Consider the following 22575-nt stretch of genomic DNA (forward strand, 5'->3'; position numbering starts at 1 on the left):
AGTAAACCCCAACAGTAGTTTTTTAACGCCAAAAGAGGGTTTGCGCTGGCACACTGTTAGTAAATCTGGCCCATGATGTTCAATTAGCACTTAAGTATATTATTTTAAAGGTATGCTACAGTGTACTTCTTTTACCTTTGTGATTTGTTCTGATTTCTAAATACATTTTTCATATTAACTGATATAATTTGATTCATCTCGCAGCGGGTTAGTTTGGATTAGGCTTAGAACTCATTACTGAATAATGTTCTGAAATGCCTATTGATCAAATGGATGGGAATATATACTTCCCGCAGGCTGCTGATAAAAATGGGTGGTCACTGAAGCTCTGTTGTGTCATCTGAAACGGCGGAAACAAAATGATTGCTATGACATCTGCAGTGCCACAACTAATAGAGTAAACAAAGTATCTCTACAACAGTGACTCACAGCTTGTAGAGGTGGAATTGATCAAATTTGTCAAGCCATAAATCACAGTGACCCCAGACATTCACCTATGTCTCTCATGCTCTCCCTGTCTCTCTCATTGTCTCTTAGTCTTTTTGTGAATGTCAAAGGCACAGTTGTGGCAGCTGTCAGTCAGTGAGTGTGTGTCTGTGTGACAGGCTAATTGACCTAGTGACACTGCTCACGCTAGAGGTTTTTAATGGTGGGCATCACACTGTCATGCCAGGAGGCCCATTCGCATACACATGCCGTGTCCCAGCAAACACCTCGACCAAGATGCCACCTTCAGTGATGTATCACCTTCTTTTATTTGTCCTATGATCCTGCATCATTATAATCAAATCCAGCAGTGTATTGCAGTGTCTATTTACACTGAGTGCAAATAGCCTGCTTTGTTGGCAGAGACTTTTTACACTAACTCCGCCCACCATTTTCTGATTGAGCCAGACAAAATTATGAAAGAAATCCCAGGTATGGAGAGTAAGGCGGGTTGGCTTTAGATTTTTCAATTGAAGTTTGAATCCGCCTTTTTCTGAACTCATTCTTTTCTCTTTTCCCATTGCATATCAACTTGGAGAGTGGAAATTAAGTGCCTAACGGGTATTTAATAGTGGGAATAAAGTGTTGGGGGTGAGACAAGTAATGTCCCAATAAGGCAGCATCCATTTGTGAAATTAATACATATACTCTGAATATGTTGTCATTATTGCATACTGTTTTTTTTAATATTCTACAATACACTGAGGTGCAAATAGTATTTGCCACTATGGTTACACTTTATTTCGATGGTCCACTTTAGACATTCTACTAACTATTTGCAACTACATGTCAACTAACTCTCATTAGAATATTAGTAGACTGTAGCAGGCTGTTAGGGTTAGGTGTTAGGGTTTGGGTTAATAGAATAAGTTGACATGTAGTTGCAAAATTACTTATAGTCAATAGAATGTCTGTTGAGGGATCATCAAGTGTTAGCAGATATTAAAGTTGTGGTTGATGATTTCACTTTTTTAACTTTAGTTAGTGTGTTGTTGTTTGTTGAGTTAGTTAGTGTGTTTAGTTAGTGTGTAATGTTGTTGTTTGAGCATAAACAAAGTCTGCAAAGTTACGATGCTCAAAGTTCAATGCAAAGGGAGATATTTTCTTTTAAAGAATTCTCTATTTAAGGACTACAAACGGCTGTTAGGGTCTACAACTAGCTTCTTCCCAGGGTTATTGACATCACTAACTCTAAAATTTACATAAACCCTGCCCCTGAGAACAAAGGGGGTGAGGCCATGTTGGGCTGCTTTAGAGAAGAGGAAGAGTTGTTAGAGTGTTGTTACCATGCCGTCATTTTACGCCGGACTGCTTCACAAACGAAGGTCAATTCAATGCTGGATTTGCACAAAAGATTAACATGATGACACATGTTAGTCGATGAGTTGAATCAACTCCACAGCAACTACATAAATTTATCCACTAACCATTCAGATACGTCCAGATGCAAAAGTTGTAACTTCTTCCTGAGTCTCTCCATCAGTGTCCGACTACGGTTTGAACAGTGTAAGGCTGAGCACTGTTACTGACAATAGTCATTTTGGCTGTGTGAGATTCTCCAGCTTTGTTGTTGTTGAGCAACCGAAGCGCAAGCTGTTAAAACTCCCCCCTCATTTGGAAAGCGGCCGGGTGAGTGTTTTTGCTCACACCCAAATAGGGGCAAATTTGACAAACTATAATAAATGATCTGTGGGGTATTTTGAGCTGAAATTTCGCAGACACATTCTGGGGACACCAGAGACTTATATTACATCTTGTAAAAGGGGCATTATAGTTCCCCTTTAAGCGGACAGTTTACTAAAACTCTAATGAGAATTAGGGTGTTTTCAGACCTGTAGATCATTTGCTTTATTCCGAAAAAGGGACTTAATTTGTTACAATGTTGCATTTTCTTCTTGGTTCAGTTTGCTTTCACAAGGCAACATTTCAAAGCATACCAAAATGTGTTTATGCGAGTCGGATGTGAGTAAATCTGTCCTCTTATTGGTCAGAGTTTCCTTTGCATCATCCATCAAGTTGGATTGACAAGTTCTCGCCGCGAGCTTATTGTGGCTTTATCTGTAGCTGGCGGGACACATGCAAACGCTTGCACTCTGTCTCGCTCTAACTGATAAATTATATATATTTAATTATACTTGAAATAAAATGTATATAATAATACAGTTAGAGCAGGAATCAAGGCTTTGTTGGGACAGCATTATTGCAGTGCACTAAGAAGAGTAATTACAACATTTTAAGATGAAGAGGCGCTCTTTGGTTTTCAACCACAAAAACTCACAGAATCAGATGCTGCTGCTTTTTATATAACACTCTGACAGAGAGCTCTGTCACCGGCCGAGACAGCACTTGCACTCTCATTCCCATCTAGTTCTTTACATGTCATCTGTCACACATTTACAGCTGTATAGCCTATAGCCTGGAAAGCCTCTTCACAAACACATTTCCTGTTATGAATTATGATACCGCTTGGTTCGTTGGTCCGTTGGGTCGGATTGCTTTCTCACCTCAACCGAATCGCCCCAGAGTTCGTTTTCAAGTGGGCCGAGACCACCTCGTTCAGGCTATCTCGGAGTTATTGTTTTGGTGCAGATCGGAGCACAATTGCTGTGTTCATATGCCTAAACGAACCAAAATAAGGACGAAAAAACATCAGGTTCTGAAACAAACTCTCCAAATGAGCCAGGTGTGAAAACGCCCTTAGCTGACATGTAGATACTCTGTAAAACTTCAGAATATTCAAAACATTTGAGGAAACTTATTACCTCAAATCATTTAAGTAAACTAATATTTTTAAGTTAGTAGAACTTAAAATTTCTGTGACAAGTAGGGCGGACCAAGAGCCGTGGAAGCGGAGCAAGGCCAGTGTGGTGCACAGGTGTCTCTCATTAACAATCACGTCACCGGCATCCCTTCACTCCCACAGTTCTCAGCCTCGGCCAACTCATCATAAAGTTAATTACATACAGTTAATTTCATTTATCAGAGAAACTGTCATTATATATAGGGGTGCACATAACTTGTGCGCAGGTGCGCATGTGTGGTAAAAATAAATGATGCGTACCCGAAAATGTGGAGGGAAGCGCTTTTGAGTAGCAATATTTTTGGGGACAGGGACACGTTTACTTACAGGAGTAGGATTTTTCTCCATCTCTGGTAAGATAGCATCATGATGATAAGCGGTGCAACGGATCGCAGTTGATTCGTGATCCGTACGGACCAGGCCCGGCGGTTCGGCATGCACGTGATTCGTGGATTAACTGCTAAGTTTAACCATCATAATGTGAAAGTTTATCATTTGGATGTGTTTTGTCTTGCCAGTTTACACATTCAAACGATTTTAAATGTGGAAGAAGAGTTGAAAATCGGGATTTGCACGCCTCACACACCCGAAGCGTGCGCACACAGAGAGTGAGAGAGAGGCTTTCATACAGCGCTCAAACACCAAATTAATTCGGTAACACTTTATTTTAGGGTCTTTTAACTAGTTGCTTATTAGCATGCATATTACTAGAATATTGGCTATTTATTTGTACTTATTAAGCACATATTAATGCCTTATTCTGCATGATCTTATTCTACATTCTTAATCCTACCCAATACCTAAACTTAACAGCTTCCTTACTAACTATTAATAAGCAGTAAATTAGTTTATTGAGGGAAAAGTCATAGTTAGTAGTTTATATGTGTTCCCTATACTAAAGTGTTAGCATTAATTCTTCTTTCACGTTTACTTGCGCTTGAACAGACACATACACACACAATTTTGTCAAATTATCCGTCTCGGCAAGTATTCTCTTGGTTATGTCATAAGTGAACGGTTGAGAAAGAAACGGGATGTGTGTCAGTATATTCGGTTCGCGCATTCAGTCTTAAAGTGACAGTAGGCTAATATTCCTGCTGTTGTCTGTGTCATTAGTGTTAATAAAATAAAAACAAAACATCATCATCATCATCTACCATGATCAAGAGCAAAGAAAATAGTGAGGAGAGCAGTCAGGAGGAAAGTGATGACGAGAACTTGTAGGATAAGTGTTGCGTAAAGTTTGAGTACCAAGCAGCATCTCCAGGTGCTCCCTTGAGAACCAGACCAAAAAAGTTATGTGCACCCCCGATTATATACTTGCATGTATATAATCAAACAATATGGTCTTAAAAGTTTTGCAGCCCATCCTCAACCTAACCATGGGCTCTACTCTTCACGACAATGGTAACCCTACAAAACTAACATAACAGAACCCCCTGTAAATCCCAACATAACACAACATTAAACACTAACTTATTTTGAGTTCACACAACTTTTTTCTATTAAGTATAATGAACTTTCATTATTATTTGAGTGAAACAAACTCATTTCACTTAATTTAACTGTTTGGTTTTCTAATTAGTAGAATGTCTAAAATGGACCATCAAAATAAGGTGTTACCAAATATACTTTTGAGGATTTGAAGTGCACTACAAGCACTTCAAATTCAATTAAGCACACAGGTTCCAAACCTGTATTACATTCTGTCTTTTGTGGAACACAAAAGGTGAATTTTGAGTTGACTTATGCAATGCTTAGACTAGCTTCTGTAATGTTTTTTAATGAAAACAGACATGGGAAAACATTATCATATGATTATCACAATATCAATAAATCATGGAAGCATCAAGAAAAAGATGGATACTTTCTTCAGTTTTGTGCATACGGACATCAGTGGAGAGACAGAGCTCCTTTATCTAAACCAATCCCTATATCCCTAGTCTTAGTCAATCAAACGTTCCTTCTAACTTTCTCTCTCTGATTAAAAGTGAACAGCGTGAAGGTGTGTAGAGCCACTGAAATCATCCTGTGTCCTCCCAGAGGCTTAGATCTGCCAGTGTCTGTGTCGGCGATGTGTCTGTCTGGCTTTAATTAGGATAGAGTGTTCCCAGCTGAAGCTCTCACCTGCTCAGTACCCGCCGTCAGCTTGTGCTCTATCAGAAGACCCTGTCCCTTCCTCTCAGCATGGGCCAGAGTCTGTTTCTCTCATTTCAGGCAGAAGCTGTTATCAGTTGTGTGATTCCTGAAGCTTTTATTGCAGGAATTGACTGAAGCTCAAGGGGTCAGTGCCCGGAGTACACAATGAATAATATTGGGAGTGTTGCTGTCTCTTTACTGCAAGTCAAGATATGCTTGGGCTCGGCTAAGGATGAAAGCCACAGTTCACAATGTTATGGCTAAATCGAGAATAAATGTAAATTGAAAATATTTAGGACAGAGTCATAACCACCATATTCAGATTAGTGGTTAATTAATGACCAATTGATCAGCTTTTAATTTGAGTCTCCCAATCTGGTATATTTGATTACAGTGAGTTGATTGAAACCTGTATATTTAATGCATCATGAAGGTATTTATTCCTTATAAAAACACATTATAATCAGTTTTGTGTTCTCATAAATAATTGCAACTGCATTTATATTGGATTATGATACTTACCACTTCAGGTAATTATGTAATAGAATGTATCATAGCCTACTTTAGTGTAAGACCTGTAACCATGAATATCTTCCTAATATTCATGTATTAATATCTATTAAAGTTGTACATAAGTATCTATTTAAGGCATTATGAATACCTTTAAGATGCACTGTATTGGCTTTATAGAAAATGTTTATTTTAAAAATGAGCAAATTATAGTTAAAGTTTTAAGGTTTTTTTTAGAAAGAAAGAAAGAAAGAAAGAAATTTATTCTAAATAGGTAGGAAACCTTCAACACCCATAATGCACTGGGCATGTTGCCATCCAAGGCCACTCCCACCATTCTGCTATGGATACGCTTGACCAGAGTCGAATACAACCTTGCTTTAGTAGGAAATACTTTTTAGCAAACTTTTTGTCATAATAGTATCGACTCGTATTGTTCCTGGGTGCAAGTATTCAAAGAGTATACACGCAGCGGAAGTTAGTTATTTTCAGTTTCCAGCAAAGTATCACAGCTAAATATGGAGATAAAGCCGCAACGGAAAATCTGAAGAACCTCTGTGTTTGTAGTCAACATTTAAAACTGAATGACCACAAACACAATGTTGCATTTTGTGTTATCTAGTGGACTTTTGCTGACAAATAAATGGGAATTTCCTTGGTCCAGGTAACATGGAGAAAGAGTAAATAAATATTGTTTGTTTACTGCCAACATTGTAACAATACAAAGCGGGTTGAAAATCTGTGAAGTTACACTTTAAATTGATCAAATAAATTGATCAAATAAATTAATTAACATAGAGTAAGTGAAGAGTTCCATTGCAAAAAACCTCTAAGTCCGTCTGACGTTTGTTTGTTTGTTTGTTAGCATTTTTTATCAGGCTCCTATGTTTAGGTTCAATAATTTCACTTTAATGGCAATGAAAAGGTTGTCAGTTATTGAAATGCCTTATTTTCAAAAATGTCACTTTAGTCAATTCATTGGTATACAATTTTTTTTTTGCAAAAACCTCTAAGTCCGACTTTTTGGACAACAAGACATAGTAAAACGTCAGTTTCTGTCAGTTTTACAGCAGCAAAAGGAACACTGTTGTGTTTACTTGCTACTCGCGAAATCCTGTCATTGCCACTGTAACGATAGACAAAACATGATGATAAATTGCATCTCGGCAATTGAAAGCTGGCTCATACGCACACCGTCATTCATCTTGAAATCATATGATTCGATTTGCGTGTTCCGATTGGTTCTTCTGTGGACTTTGAGGCTTTTGCTGACAAAGGGAAGTGGCGTTTTGCATTTCTACACATGAACCGGTATTTCTGAATGGGCTGACGCTGGAATTTAGCGGATTTGAAGGGAAAGTATTTGATGAACATATACTATGTGCAGAGAGCATTCGCTCAATATCATTATATTATTTTTGACGTAGGTGGCGTTTAGCGGCTTTTGCATCTGAACTCTTCAAGTATACCTTTTAAATTTTTTTCTATGAACAAGCGTTGATAAAAGATTGCAGGTGCACAGAAAGCCAGAAATAAAATATGAGATATTGGGCCAAATAACTCTCACTGTGCATCATCAACAACTTCTCACTCCAGATAACCTCCTTCTGTTTACTGTGTACTCAGTGTACTTAAAGCACTAAAGCACTCTTTTATGCTACAGTGTGCCAGCCAACTAAAATTTTAGTGTCACTGCTAATGTAGCCTCTTTAAAACATGCTGCTGAAAATTACTTAAAATGTATTTATAGTTTAGCTGTGAGCCCATAATGCTCTCTGACCTTTCTCCTGTGGCTATCCGTCTTCAAACCCTGATCCTATAGAAGCATGAAAGACAGAAATAGAGCCCTCTTCTCTCTAAAGATGGATTTGTGTAAGTGTTTTACCGTTCTGTGCTTCATTAAAGCTGATGTCGCTGCTGTTCTGCTCAAATATGAAGGCTTTGGCCCTTCATAGCTTGTTAAGTGTGTGCTGGAGTGGATCGGTATTGAGCTGGGGTCAACATGTCTGCTTTGGGCCCTGGACTGCAGTCATGAAACACTCAGGCCTGAAATACTGAGGATTATGATTATACACTCCCGCTTTTGACTTATTGTTTCATGAAAAATAACCTCTAGATACTAAATTAATTTTCTTTTTGAATTCAGCAAATGAGCCTGTCTTTAATTCAGATATTAATTATGTCTTGGCACATGCAAGGAGATCTGTGCCAAAACTGTCCCTGTTTGAATATTATATATCAGAGGACGGTTTAAATCAGTTCAGTCAAACTGCTCATATATTGAACCTGCTGAAAGCAGAAACAAAGCTTGCAGCTCTAGAGTCGGCAGCCCAGCCTCCCTAGTGGCTCTTTGCTATTAGTAGAAAGTTAGTCTTTTGTCTTTATTGACAAGGAAGAAACTGTGAAGATCCTATTAAGCAATACAGTACAAACTATATAGGCTGCTTTTTTCTCTTTTTCAAATCCTAGCTGCCTTGTTGTGTACTGCCTGCAGAGGTAGCTACCATACACCATCATAACTGAAAAAGAACCCTTATAAGTGACCAATTTAGAATGCCCTACATAGGCAGCAACTCTGTGCAGCACACATAGTGAACAAGAGAAAATTGATTCCGATAGTATTCGATGTTAGCATGATGCTAAGCGAATGGCGCAATATACAATAGTACAATATTGTGTATTATTGCTTGTCTGTGTTGATTTTTTTGTCTGGAGAGCACATGGGCTTCAAAATGCTGCCTATCTAGACAGATAAAAGTTTTGGAACAGAGCCATACTCAATTGGCATAAACATTTGATTTCAATAGTCAACTTTAGATATTCTACTAACTATAAGTAACTTTGCAACTACATGTCAACTAACAGTCATTAGAGTATAAATAGACTGTCTGCTTAAAGGTGGACTCAGTAGAATTTCAAAAACACTGTTTGGAAGTTAGTCGGGCTGACACCAACAACAAACATCTAACCAATCAGCATTAGGGGTCGTATAACAGTTGAGGAGACAGAAAGAGCAAGAGGGAGATTTGGGGGAAAAAAAAAACTGCAGAACTAGAGATGGGACACAATACAAAACAGCTCAAAAGAATATCACTGGAATGAAGGGTTATGACTGGGCAAGCGCTTTAGGACCCGCGTTTGTATTAGAAAAGCTTTCCAGCGCTGGAGAGGGCCAAGTGTGAAGGCCTGAAAACAGGAAGGCTGCTTTGATCCCGCTTCTCATGTGAGTAACACGGTTTTGATAGTCTGGAGCTGCTGTGCTGTTTGCGACAAACAACGAACACTTTGTATTTACTCTTGTGTACTGTACATTCGTTTTTTGTGCTTCCTTGTTCGTTCATCAACTGCGCTTTATTCTTTGTGAAGCATTTTGGAGTGTGTCAGCTGTTATAAACAGACAGCATGTGTAACAGAGGCCAGATAGTTAACTACTGCACACTGACGACCACTAGTGAATGCGGTGTTTAGCGCCATTGTTAGTGCGCTCGCCTCGCATGCCAGCAGTGATTGGGCCGGGGTTCGAGACTGACTCGGAGTAGGGTGGTTAGGATTGGAGTGTGAGTTTTGGAGGCGGAGCAATGAAGAGAGGGGTGTGTTTGTTTGGGTTGATTTCAAATATCAACAATGTCCAACAGCGTTGTTCAAAATCTACTTACCGCACCTTTAATATCTCTATAGCACTTTATTTTGATGGTCCCCCAAACAGACATTCTACTTACTATAAAGTAATTTTACAAATTCATTCTACTAACCCTAACCCTACTTTAATTAATGAGAATTAGTTGACATGTAGTTGCAAAGTTATAGTTGTAGAATGTCTAAAGTGGACTATCGAATTAAAGTGTATCGCACAAAAAGTTGTTGTTGTTTTTTTGTTTTTTTTTTTACTTCAAATTGAAGAACAAATAATGTGCATCAGGTGTGTTTTTATGTTTTTATTCAATTCAAGAAACCACTGTAAACTGACTCATATATTTTATACGTGTATATTTAATCATATTTTGTATATGCAACTTAGGTAGTTTTATTGTAAATGGAAAATGTTGGCATTTCTTACATTTCAACAAATTACCCACCAACCACAGACACTGAATCCATTGCGTTGACCATGTTTTCACCAAGGTTTAAACTGTTTTTTTTTTTAATTCTTCAAATATCTTTTTATTCTCCAGCATATTTTTAACTTATACTTGTCCTTTGAAGAACCTCCAAACAAAAGACTTATAATGCAACATTAAGAGCTTTTTTCATCTCCAAAGAACCACTTAGACAACTCAAGAACACTATTCAGAAAAAATGGTTCTTGATAAAAAAATATATATAAAATATAAATTATATATAAAAATCTAAGAACCATTTAACATTTATATTTAATCATGCACATACATTTTTACACCATATGAGGCTCTTTTTGCAGGTATATTTCATTGTCATGAATGTACAGTTTTGATATTTCCATCTTCTCTCTATTTTCCACAGTGTTTGCCCATCCCAGGTCATGGATTTGTGCTGGACAAGTACAAATGTCACTGCAAAAGCGGCTTTTATCATCCAAGCAGAGTTGCACTCAATGGCTTTAAAAGTAAGTACTACAATAAAATGTTATAGATCAATGTATGCATATTGTTTTTGAATATGCGAAACATGCGATTTCAAGCAATGTTCATTACATTTCATATAGTAGATGTTTTTATAGTATAATATATGCTCACGGACAGAACAAGATATGAACTTATAAGGGTTTTTTATTCATATGCTACACATAGACGTATTTGTCAAATGTACAGTGGGGTGTAGAAGTCCACTTATAAAACTGCTGTTTTGCATTTTTGTAATTTAATACATTTTTTTCATTACAAATTATATTAACACTTAATATAATCAGAGTGTTTAGTATTTCATGTGACTTCTTTATTTAACTCCATAACTTTCCTTTTTAATGATTCAAAATGTTCTGTTTGCTTTCAGGTTTAAATTAGATTTCAAATCCCAAATTTTCAGTGTGGACCCACTGTGCAGTTAGATGCAATATCTCACATAAATATTTTATTCAACCTCCCAGACATGCACACAAAGTATTTTTGTGCACTTAGCATACCTGATTTCCCTCTCATCTTATTGGAGCACTACATGACCACACCCCTTATGTTTAATTAATTAGTTTTCTGCACAAAAACCCCTGCCACTCTAGAGTTCTCCCACTGTGAGCACTCCAAAAATTGGCATACACAAACTCACAAACACACTCATGTGTAAAAGAGAGTGACAGAAAGAGAAACACGTGATCAGCACTATGCTGGCAGTATCAGGCCCTCAGCAGGGGCCCCAGCACATGGCCTTCCTTCACACCTCTCTGAACACAACAATGTCTAATACTTCAAAATTTGCTTTAATTTTTAATGTTTCATGCTGTCATCTTCAAAACTGTTACTTTATATGCAGAGGTTAATTTGTTTCCATTGTTTCTGGCTATGTGAGATTGGCCTAAAACACAGAATAGCTGTGGTTGTTGTTAAAGTCAGAAAATTTCATCTGCTTTAAGAACAGATTGTAAAGCTATATTCCTTCCATACTGTGCAGAGAGAGGTAGAGAGGCAGACAGACATCACCACAGGTCCTCCATCTGTGATAGCTGCTCTCTGGCGCTCCTCCAATGATATCCGATAAGTGTGTTCCTGGGAGAAGTTGGCTGTGTTCTATGTATTTCTCTTTTATCTGCTCTACTGAGCCATCATCTCTCTAGTTTTCTGATTAAGTAATGTTGACGTCTCATGTCTGGCCTTCATAATCCTGGTTTATGTGAAGAATACACTAGGGCGTGTATATAGTCTTATATTGTCAGTTAGATTGGAATGGTCCATGGAATGGAAGAGGAACTGAAGATGAAGGAAGAGCAGGAAACCAAGGTGGAGCAGGCAGGGCAGGTGGCCCTGGCGGTACAGGCTGGGCAGCAAGGACTGAAACCCCCAGGGCGGAGCAGAAGACCACCACAACAGCGTAGATGGGATTGAAGACCCCCACGGTAGAACAGAAGACCATAGCAGCAGAGTATACAAGCTTAAAGATCCCCGTGGTGGAGCAGAAGACCACAGCAGCAGAGAAGATGGGCTTCAAGATCCCCGCAGTGGAGCAGAAGACCACCACAGCTGAGATGATGGGACTGAAGACCACCAAGGCGGAGCAGACAAAAAACAGCGTAGACCACCACGGTGAAGCAGGCAGGGCTGAAGACCACCAAGGCGTAGTTGAGGACCACCAAAGTGAACTGGGAAACACCACGGTGGAGCATGCGGAGCCGATGACAACCACGGCAGAGCCGAAGACCTTCAGGGCAGATCTGGTGGAACTGAAGACCACCATAGCTGATCAGGAAAAACTGAAACACAGAGCACAGAGAGGTTAGGATTGGCCTCAGAGGCCATGTCAAAACAGGCAGGGAGCATCCTCGCTGGTCATAAGTGAACCAGCATGGTGTTCCAGGTTGGCCTTTGAGGTCATTTCTGGGAGGAGAGGTAGGTCTGTGGTTGTGTCGGTGCAGACAGGCTGTTCAAGTCGACCTCTCTGGTCGTGTCGGGGCGGACAGGCAGTTCAGGAATGACCTCCATGGTCGTGTCTGGGCAAACAGAAGTCCATGGGCGACCTCCGTGGTCACGTCAAGGCAGACATGAAACTCGGGCATGACCTCCGTGGTCATACTAGGACAGACAGGAAATTTATGGATGACCTCCGTGGCTCCATCTAACAGAGCTGACAAAACATCTTAACCATGTGGAGCCATTTTGTTTTTTTCTCAGTTGAAGCTGCCTTATGCTGCCTTCACATGCTATCGGAAATTTCCCCGAAATGGGATTGCGTTAATGTGCAATTTTTACCTAGGAAACTTGTATTTACGATAATTCCGAGAGCACGTGAAGGCAGCATAAATAAACATAACAAAAATGCCAAGATTTATCCCACAACTACTGACAGAAATAATTACACATGGAAGACGGAGTTGACATGTTAAAGCTGAAACCGCACAGACATTGTTTGTTTAAAATATAAAAAATATATATATAAAACTTTCAGGACTATGTGTCCTACTGTGGCATCCACAATGAGCGGGAAACAGGAAAGGGGTCCTCAGAGTTAAAGATGCCAATGACATTGCCTGATTTATTCAGGAGTTGATGCAAAGTGGACACACTATTTTCAAATATAATTCAATATTTACTTTTTGTATTGTTTGATATGGATCTCTGCCCTTCAATATAAATGTACATTTTTGAATTTGTAAATTTTAAAACACTATGTTTGGCAGTTTTACATTGTGAACTCATGCTGAGGACAGGTTAAATTGCATTTATTTTCCAAGTATAGACCATTTATTTAAAATAATACTAAAGAAATTGAAAAATATGAGCAATTAATGCCCTGGGTATACAGATTTCTTCATTTTTAACATAAAGAGGGATTTTCTGTGTAGGACATGTTTTGTCCCTTATCTCCAGAATCAGTGAAGAGTAAAATATGTTGAAGTCTGTCAAACCTTGTGCTGTCAAACCTCAGCTGTGTCACACCTACTGCAGATCCTTCTAATGAATCCTGATGTTAGAAACAAGCAGTTTGAAAACCTTGGTTTAAAACCTTTTTAATCATTTACCCTGATAATTTCAGAGTAAGTTGTTTTATAAATCTGTCACAATGGAAAGCAGCTTTGCAAAGAGTCTGTTGAGGAACATAGCAGATAAAAACTATTGTATGTTGGGTTGACAGCCTGTAAATTATGTTGTCTTCAAGTGCAAGTGGGAAACTTGTACATACAGGTCAGTCATTCATGAAACAAAAGAATTAGCCTATATTGTGAACTATAAACCCAAATAACTGTATCTGAATTCAAGATAATGAAAATTATGGTAACATTCTACTGACTATAAGTAACTTTGCAACTACATGCCAAGTTATTTTACTAACCTTGAGGGGGTTGGTTCAAAATGGTCCTGAAATTTTTCTTCAGGATTACTAGAAACTTACATGCTGGTGTGTTGGAGATCAATAGGAGTTTGACCCTTCAGGAGCAGGATTTTTAACATATAGAAAACATTACACACTTCAACTTTAAAATTCCATTGTTGGAGTCATCTACTGCATTATTTTTGTTTATTATCTTGCAATGTGGATAATCACAAACAGCCATAAATCAGCAAATTTAAAAAGGGACATTTTTTATTATTTTTACTATGTAATTTTGTAAATGTTTATCATTATACTTTGGTTTATGGTTAGATTTTAAGAAAAAGTAAAACTATTTAAATAGCATGAAGTTCTCATCATGAAAAGATGTGATATGTGTAACTGAGGCAGAAACAACTGGCGCATCAAAGTGACGGCCCAGATGGTGTGTACACACCCATCCACCCTGGCTTGCGCATGAAACAGTGTGAATTGCCTACTGATGAGACCACCAATGACTGGAGGAGAGGGTGGGCTGGACCGCTTTAAATGTCATGTCTGTGTTGCTACTTTTCATGATTGTTCGTGCTTTTTTTTTGTTGGTGTGATCATATGCAAGTGGAAAGATACAGCATTTGAAAATAGTTGTTTGAATGAATATCATGTAACATTATTCTTTTTTTTTTTTCTTTTTTTTTAGGGAAAGCGGGTATGAAGGGAACGGAGGCTTTGTCACATCACAGGGATGTTCCAGAAACTTCCAGCCACTGTCTGCCCTGCCAGGAAGGCTGTGATTTCTGCAAGGACAACACGCCCTGCGTGGCCCGGGGTGACGGCGCCCTGCGTATGGCGGTCCTTTCTTTCCAGGGCTTGTGCATGCTGGTGGATTTCATCAGTATGGTGCTGCTCTACCATTTCCGCAGGAACAAGGTGAGCGTGTGCTGCCGGAGGGAGCTAATTAAGATGGCAACTGTTTCCATGAAGCACATCCTGTTCTTATTGACACTGGGGTGTTTCCATGCTGGGTTACATTACAATTAGTCACTCGTACTCTGAGCGTACAGTATCTCGCCTGACATTTTATTCCCTGTTAAATTACAAAGTAAAATTCAAGTATAATCTACATTGTGCACTGTTTTCATCATCAACTACGCCTTTGTTTCCATCTTTTCTCCATCAGTAATTAAATTCAATGTGATAGAAGTGTAATCACTCACTTTGCGCTTTGATTTTACTTAAAAATTTAAGACAGCATGTCAAGGAGATAATAAATGGTACAATATATTTTGAGCCTAGATTAGTCAATTAAAGAGAAATTCAGACCAGAGACAGGTTGAGACACAAACAAGGTTGAGTAAGGACAGAGAGAATGGAGTTTCCGGTTGACTAAATGAATGGATTACACCATTAGAAGGGAAGGAGAGAGACTAAATTTGCAAAGGAATTACAGGGGAAGAAGAAAGAGGTGTTATTTGCTGCAAACTATTACCTTAGAGAAGGATAGTGAGAGAGAGAGAGAGAGAGAGAGAGAGAGAGAGAGAGAGAGAGAGAGAGATCAGTCCAGCAGGGCTCTTATTTCTCTACAGTGTCAAGATTTTTTCCATAGCATTATATGTAAGGGATAATGTACAGTCAGACAATCATTATCACAGTGGATGGATGGATAGATGGATAGATGGATTGATGGATGGATGGACATGAAATATCGATTTATAGTAAGTTTAAATTAGTTTAAGAAAAAAGAGGGCGCTGTGCAGTGAACTAGTGCAGCTATTATTTATGATTTAAAAAAGTGTGAATCATTTATTAATTAAATGGATATTTGACAAACTTGAAAATTGTGTCATCATTTACTCACCCTCATGTCATTCCAAACCCTTAAGACTTATGAGTTTAAGACACAGATGAAGATATTTGTAAAAAAACATGACAGTTTTCTGTCGCTCCATTGAAAGTCTTTCACCAAAACTTTGACACTTCAAAAAGTTTATATAGAAATAATTCAAATGAATTGATCATTTTTATCGCACATACAGTACATAGAGCTCATCAAATATGGTAAACAGAAGCTCAAACATGCTTGACACACAAGAATAAACCATTTCTTCTCGAATGTCAAGCAAGCACGGTTGAGCTTCCATTTACCATATTTGTGTGAGGATTACTTTTACAATGTCTTCTTTTAAAGCTTGAATGTTTTAGTGGAATGAACTTTCAAAGGAGGGACAAAAATCACTTGGGTTTCATTAAAAATATCTTCATTTGTTTTGAATAAGAATGAAAGTATTATAGGTTTGTAACGACATGAGTGAATAATTGATGGCAGTTTTCATTTGGTAAACTCTCCCTTTAAAGGGTTAGTTCACCCAAAAATGAAAATTCTGTCATTTATTACTCACCCTCATGTCATTCCACACACGTAAGACGTTTGTTATTCTTCGGAATGCAAATTGAGATATTTTTGTTGAAATCCGATGGCTCCGTGAGGCCTGCATAGGGAGCAATGACATTTCCTCTCTCAAGATCCATAAAGGTACTAAAAACATATTTGAATCAGTTCATGTGAGTACAGTGGATCAATATTAATATTATAAAGCGACGAGAATATTTTTGGTGTGCCAAAAAAAAACAAAATAACGACTTATATAGTGATGGCCGATTTCAAAACACTGCTTCAGGAAGCTTCGGAGCGTAATGAATCAGTGTGTCGAATCAGCGGTTTGGAGCGCCAAAGTCACGTGATTTCAACAGTTTGGCGGTTTGACACACGATCCGAATCATAATTCGATACGCTGATTCATAATGCTCCGAAGCTTCCTGAAGCAGTGTTTTGAAATCGGGCATCACTAAATAAGTCGTTATTTACTTTTTTTTTGGCGCACCAAAAATATTCTTGTCGCTTTATAATATTAATACTGAACCACTGTACTCACATGAACTGATTTAAATATGTTTTTAATACCTTTATGGATCTTGAGAGAGGAAATGTCATTGCTCCCTATGTAGGCCTCGCGGAGCCATCGGATTCCAACAAAAATATCTCAATTTGCGTTCCGAAGATTAACAAAGGTATTACGGGTGTGGAACGGCATGAGGGTGAGTAATAAATGACATTATTTTCATTTTTGGGTGAACTAACCCTTTAAGGATTTCTGTCACTTATGGCATATGCCAGCATAGTTCAGTTCAACCTATACTTTAACACTGACAGAATCTTTGATTAATTGCAAGCCCAGTCTCTGGATTATCTCTCTGTTAATTAGATTTATTAAGATTCATTTTTTCTCTCTCTCAGGAGGAGTCTGTGGATTAGTGCGCAGATTAAGAATGCAGTCAGCTACTTATTACTTAACACACCATTGCCGTTAGGGATGGGCGATACAACTTATTTTGTTTTTGATATGATAACAATACTTTCAAAGGCCAGTATCGTCAATATCGATACCGATATCCCCAAACATTTAATAAATTATTAAATTACTAAGAGTAAAATAGGTAATGATACCCGCTTGGCATTATATTTGAAAGGCATTTTAACATTTAAAATGCCTTATTTGCAACTTATTAGACTATATTTTTGTTTACGCAGTTAAAATATGTGGTAACACTTTATTTTAGGCTCTTTTAACTAGTTGCTTATTAGCATGCATATTACTAGAATATTGGCTGTTTATTAGTAATTATTAAGCACATATTAATGCCTTATTCTGCATGACTTTATTCTACATTCTTAATCCTACCCAACATCTAAACTTAACAACTAACTTACTAACTATTAATAAGCAGTAAATTAAGAGTTTATTGAGGAAAAAGTCATAGTTAATAGTGAATACATGTTCCCTATTCTAAAGTGTTACCAAATATGTTTACTGTAATAGCAACCATGGAAATCTACAAATACTATAGTTGAACTACGGTCACTGTAGTAAAACCATGGTTTATTTTCATAAGGGACTGACAGTGACAGGCCGTTGCACCCATAAAAAGCAACCTTTTTATTCTGACAGTGTCTGATTTATATTAACATTAGTTACAGAATAGAACATGATCAATATGAACTTTTAACATTCAATTTAAATAAATGTAATTGCACAAACTATGTAGGCTACAATTTCAATTTGTTTATTGGGAAATAACTCCTCTGATAAGCATTGTTCTGGGATCCGTTTCCCAAAAGCATCAATGTTTATTTTTGGGAAACGCAGCCCTGTTTGACTGCAGTGTTAGCAGTGAGCGAACGCTCTCTGTGATTGATTGGTTCTGTCTTGCAGTATTTGCGTGTGTTCAGATGAGCAGCAAAATAGTTCTATCTTACACAATTATTTGCTAACATAGGTTATTCATCTAATTCAATGCGTGTGCATTAAATTTCTTGTCAAACAAAATCAATGGTATATAACAAAAAAACACTTTAGTATCGATATTTTTTTTATTTGAGCATCGATACTTTAAAATCTCACCTCAGTATCGATATATCTATACTTTAGTATCGATACGTCCATCCCTAATTGGCATATACATCGAGTATTTCAGAAGCGTACACTGCACATGCTACTGTCTCAGCTTGAGCAGACGTGCAGTCTGTGGTCTGAGTAATAGTGGACTGGATTCACACTGACTGCGAGGAAGGTTCATTAATCCCTGCAGTGAGGCGCCGTTTAGGCTGTCGATATGTAGGGCACTCAGTTTTGATAGTGCCAGCATTTTAATTTACTCTGGAAGCATGCTCCGTCTGGGCGCTGCCTGAAAGCGATCCATAAATGCTGGAAAAGTCTAAATGAAAGCGACAGAGTTAGGATTAGAAATTTTGTTCTGTTTCAGCTCGTGCTGTCAAGTGCTTTCTATTGGCCGTTTGATTTCAGAAAGCAGTTGACAGCTCACCTGTTGCCTCTTAATGGAATTCTCATTTTCTCTGCTTTAAAGGAGACATACTTGAGCCATCCGCCCAAACGAAATATGCATGCCGCAGTGTCAGAGAAAAAAAAAAAGAAGGATTTTAGCTTTGCTAGATAATATAAATTCCTCAATATACACTATATTGCCAAAAGTATTGGGACACCCATCCAAATCATTGAATTCAGGTGTTCCAATCACTTTCATGGCCACAGGTGGATAAAATCAAGCACCTAGGCATGCAGACTGCTTCTACAAACATTTGTGAAAGATTGGGTCGCTCTCAGAAGCTCAGTGAATTCAAGCATGGTACCGTGATAGGTTGCCACCTGTATGGTGTGGGGTTGTTTTTCAGGGGTTGGGCTTGGCCCCTTAGTTCCAGTGAAAGGAACTCTTAAAGGATTAGTCCACTTTGAAATAAAATTTTCCTGCTAATTTACTCACCCCCATGTTATCCAAGATGTTCCTGTCTCTTTCTTCAGTCGAAAAGAAATTAAGAAACGATCAGTCATTTTCTAAAAAATTCAAATGTATATGCTTTATAAACACAAATGATCGCCTTGCGAGTGCTTCCGCCTTCCGTATTCTTCAAAAAGCTTACGCTGTATGTCCTACGCCTTTCCTATTCTACTTACGGAAAAAACGGAACTGGCACCGCGTTCGTTCCATAAGTTGAATATGGAAGGTATAGGACAATTTTTTAGAAAATGACCGATCGTTTCGCTAGATAAGACCCTTATTCCTCATCTGGTATCGTTTAAAGCCCTTTGAAGCTGCACTGAAACTGTAATTTTGACCTTCAACCGTTTGGATGCCATTGAAGTCCACTATAAGGAGAATAATCCTGGAATGTTTTCATCAAAAACCTTAATTTCTTTTCGACTGAAGAAAGAAAGACATGAACATCTTGGATGACGGGGGGTGAGTAAATTATCAGGAAATTTTCATTCAGAAGTGAACTAATCCTTTAATGCTTCATCATACCAAGACATTTTGGACAATTTCATGCTCCCAACTTTGTGGGAACAGTTTGGGGATGGCCCCTTCCTGTTCCAGCATGACTGCGCAGCAGTGCACAAAGCAAGGTTCATAAAGACATGGATGAGCGAGTTTGGTGTGGAGGAACTTGACTGGCCTGACCTCAACCCGATAGAACACCTTTGGGATGAATTAGAGCGGAGACTGTGAGCCAGGCCTTCTCGCCAACATCACTGCCTAACCTCACAAATGCGATTCTAGAAGAATGGTCAAAAACTCCCATAAACACACTCCTAAACCTTATGGAAAGCCTTCCCAGAAGGTGGGCCAACTCCATATTAAACCCTACGGATTAAGAATGGGATGTCATTAAAGTTCATGTGCACGTAAAGGCAGGCGTCCCAAAACATTTGGCAATATAGTGTATATAAATGCAATAAAGATCGGTGTAGGGTTGCACCAGCCATTCGTAAGTTCTAACTTAGATTGGAATATAAAGTCCACACTAGAGTCTTAGTACCCTCTTGTAACTAACTCTGTACTACTTTATTCGGTTACACCATTTGTTCTTAAAGGGGACATTTCATGAAAATCTGACTTTTTCTGTGTTTAAGTGCTATAATCGGGCCCCCTGTGCATCTACCAACCCAGAAAAATGTGAAAAAGGACAACCCAGTAACTTTGTTTTGGCAAACCTTTCTCTGCAAGCATGTGAAAAAACGAGCCGCTCCCCTTGTGACATAGGAAGTGGATCTTATTATAATATTACCGCCCCTTAATCTGTATGTTTTCACCCACGGCGCCGTCATTTTGTTTTCCCAAGCTAAAGCGGTGTACCAGTTCTAACGCTTTAAGTTTGTGTTCTGTCATTAGCTGCACAGATGAGCACAGAACACTATTTAGAGTCAAGTTAGCATAGATAGCCTGCAAGTTGACCCTGACAAGCTCGATTGCTAAAAAAGGAGTGTTTCTGTCCGAGCGATATTTTGGAAAAAATATTAGACCATTCACAGCATTTGATAGCAATCATAAACGTATGGTTCTATTTGGAAAACAGGTACACTATATATAGTGGGCGTCCATTCGGGTTTTGCACAAAAGATTAACATGACAGCACATGCTAGTTGAAGAGTTGAATCAACTCCACAGCAACTACATAAATTTATCCACTAACCATTCAGAAACATCCAGTTTCATTCTAAAAGTTGTAACTTCTTCCTGAGTCTCTCCATCAGTGTCTGACTCCGGTTTGAAGAATGTAATGCTGAACACCGTTACTGACAATCGTCATTTTAGCTGCGTGAGATTCTCCAGCTTTGTTGTTGTTGAGCAACTGAATCGCGAGCTGTTAGCTCTTCTGGAAAGGGGGCCGGGAGCAGCAGCTCATTTGCATTTAAAGGGACACACACAAAAAACAGCATGTTTTTGCTCCTAACCAAATGGGAGGAAATTTGACAATATATAATAAATGATCTGTATTTTTAGCTGAAACTTCACTGACACATTCTGGGATCACCAGAGACTTATATTACATCTTGTGAAAAGGGGCATAATAAGTCCCTTTTAAGGTAGAATGTAGCTAGTAGGTTGTAAGCTCTCTTTAAAGTAATGTGGTCGCATAATGATATTTACCCTCAATGATCCAATCCGATTGTTAAAGGGATAGTTCATCCAAAAATTAACATTTTGTTATTACTTACTCAGTGTGAAGTTGTTCCAAACCTGTATGGGTTTCTTTCTTCTGTTGAACACAGAATAAGATATTTTAAAGAATGCTGGTAATCAAACAGTTGATGGTAGCCACTGACTTCCATAGTAGGAAAAAAATACCATGGCTACCATCAACTGTCTGGTTACCAACATTCTTTAAAATATCCTCTTTTGTGGATGAGGGTGAGTAAATGATGACAAAAAGTGAACTATCCCTTTAAGTTGTGACATGTTGTATACTGTTTCTGGGAGCCTCCACTCTGTTTCAAGTAAGAATTCTATTTCAACAGCTGTTTATGAGCACACTTTTACCATTTATTTATAGCACACATTTAAGATAAACTTTTAAAAAGTCTTTTAAAGAGTCCCAGACGCCAATATTTTAATGATTCATGAAAGTTGAAACACTGTTTGTCCAACTGAGATTTTGCTTAGATAAAGCTTAGGATCATGACTTTTTTTGCATGTTATGTTGTTTGCTTTTGGGTTCTGATGGAGCGTTTAAACCCGGACACAGTATCGCACAACGTCAGACTTAAAGAGATAGTTCACCCAAAAATGAAAATTCTGTCATAATTTACTTCCCCTCAAGATGTTCCAAACCTGTATACATTTCTTTGTTATGCTGTATACAAAGGAAGATATTTGGAAGAATGTTTGTAATCAAGCAGATCTCGCCCCCTCTAAAATTGACTGCCACAGTATTTTTTTTTTTCCTACTATGGTAGTCAATTGGGGGTGAGATCTGCTTGGTTACAAACATTCTTCCAAATAGCAGCCTTCAAATACCTGAGTAGAAGTAGTGTTGAAATGCCATGAATTCCTTGATTCTTTTGCCTCACATAACTAATGGTAAAAATATCTTTCCATTGAAGTAGGATACTACTTAATCATAGCATAATAGGTGTTTTATTTTGTATTATTCTATCAAAATCATGCCGCTTGTTGAGGAGAGATGTGCTTCATTTCTTTTGATTCATTTTTTATAACTTTTGATTTTTCAACCAGTGGGAAAATTCCATATACATCACAGACTATCTAGGTACCAGAATATCAATGAATCTTGGAGGTGGAATCTTTTGAGCAACCACCCAGAACACAGTGCTCCACCATGGCAACAAAAAAAA

At 38.2% G+C, this 22575-nt stretch overlaps 1 protein-coding gene across 3 annotated transcripts in view; it reads left to right on the plus strand.

Moving 5' to 3' along the window:
- The window catches only part of gpr158a (G protein-coupled receptor 158a), a 130868-nt gene that overhangs the window by 47908 nt on the left and 60385 nt on the right, over nucleotides 1–22575 (plus strand). For 2 of the 3 annotated variants that reach the window (XM_051882650.1, XM_051882651.1), the window contains exons 3-4: nucleotides 10415–10517; nucleotides 14568–14797. In XM_051882650.1, the coding sequence (XP_051738610.1) occupies nucleotides 10415–10517; nucleotides 14568–14797 (333 nt within the window). Of the gene's footprint in view, nucleotides 1–10414; nucleotides 10518–10635; nucleotides 14798–22575 lie in introns of those variants that run through there. The other variant, XM_051882652.1, reaches the window with a different exon arrangement.

This window comes from Ctenopharyngodon idella, chromosome 23 (assembly GCF_019924925.1).
Source record: "Ctenopharyngodon idella isolate HZGC_01 chromosome 23, HZGC01, whole genome shotgun sequence".
NCBI classification, from domain to species: Eukaryota; Metazoa; Chordata; class Actinopteri; order Cypriniformes; family Xenocyprididae; genus Ctenopharyngodon; species Ctenopharyngodon idella.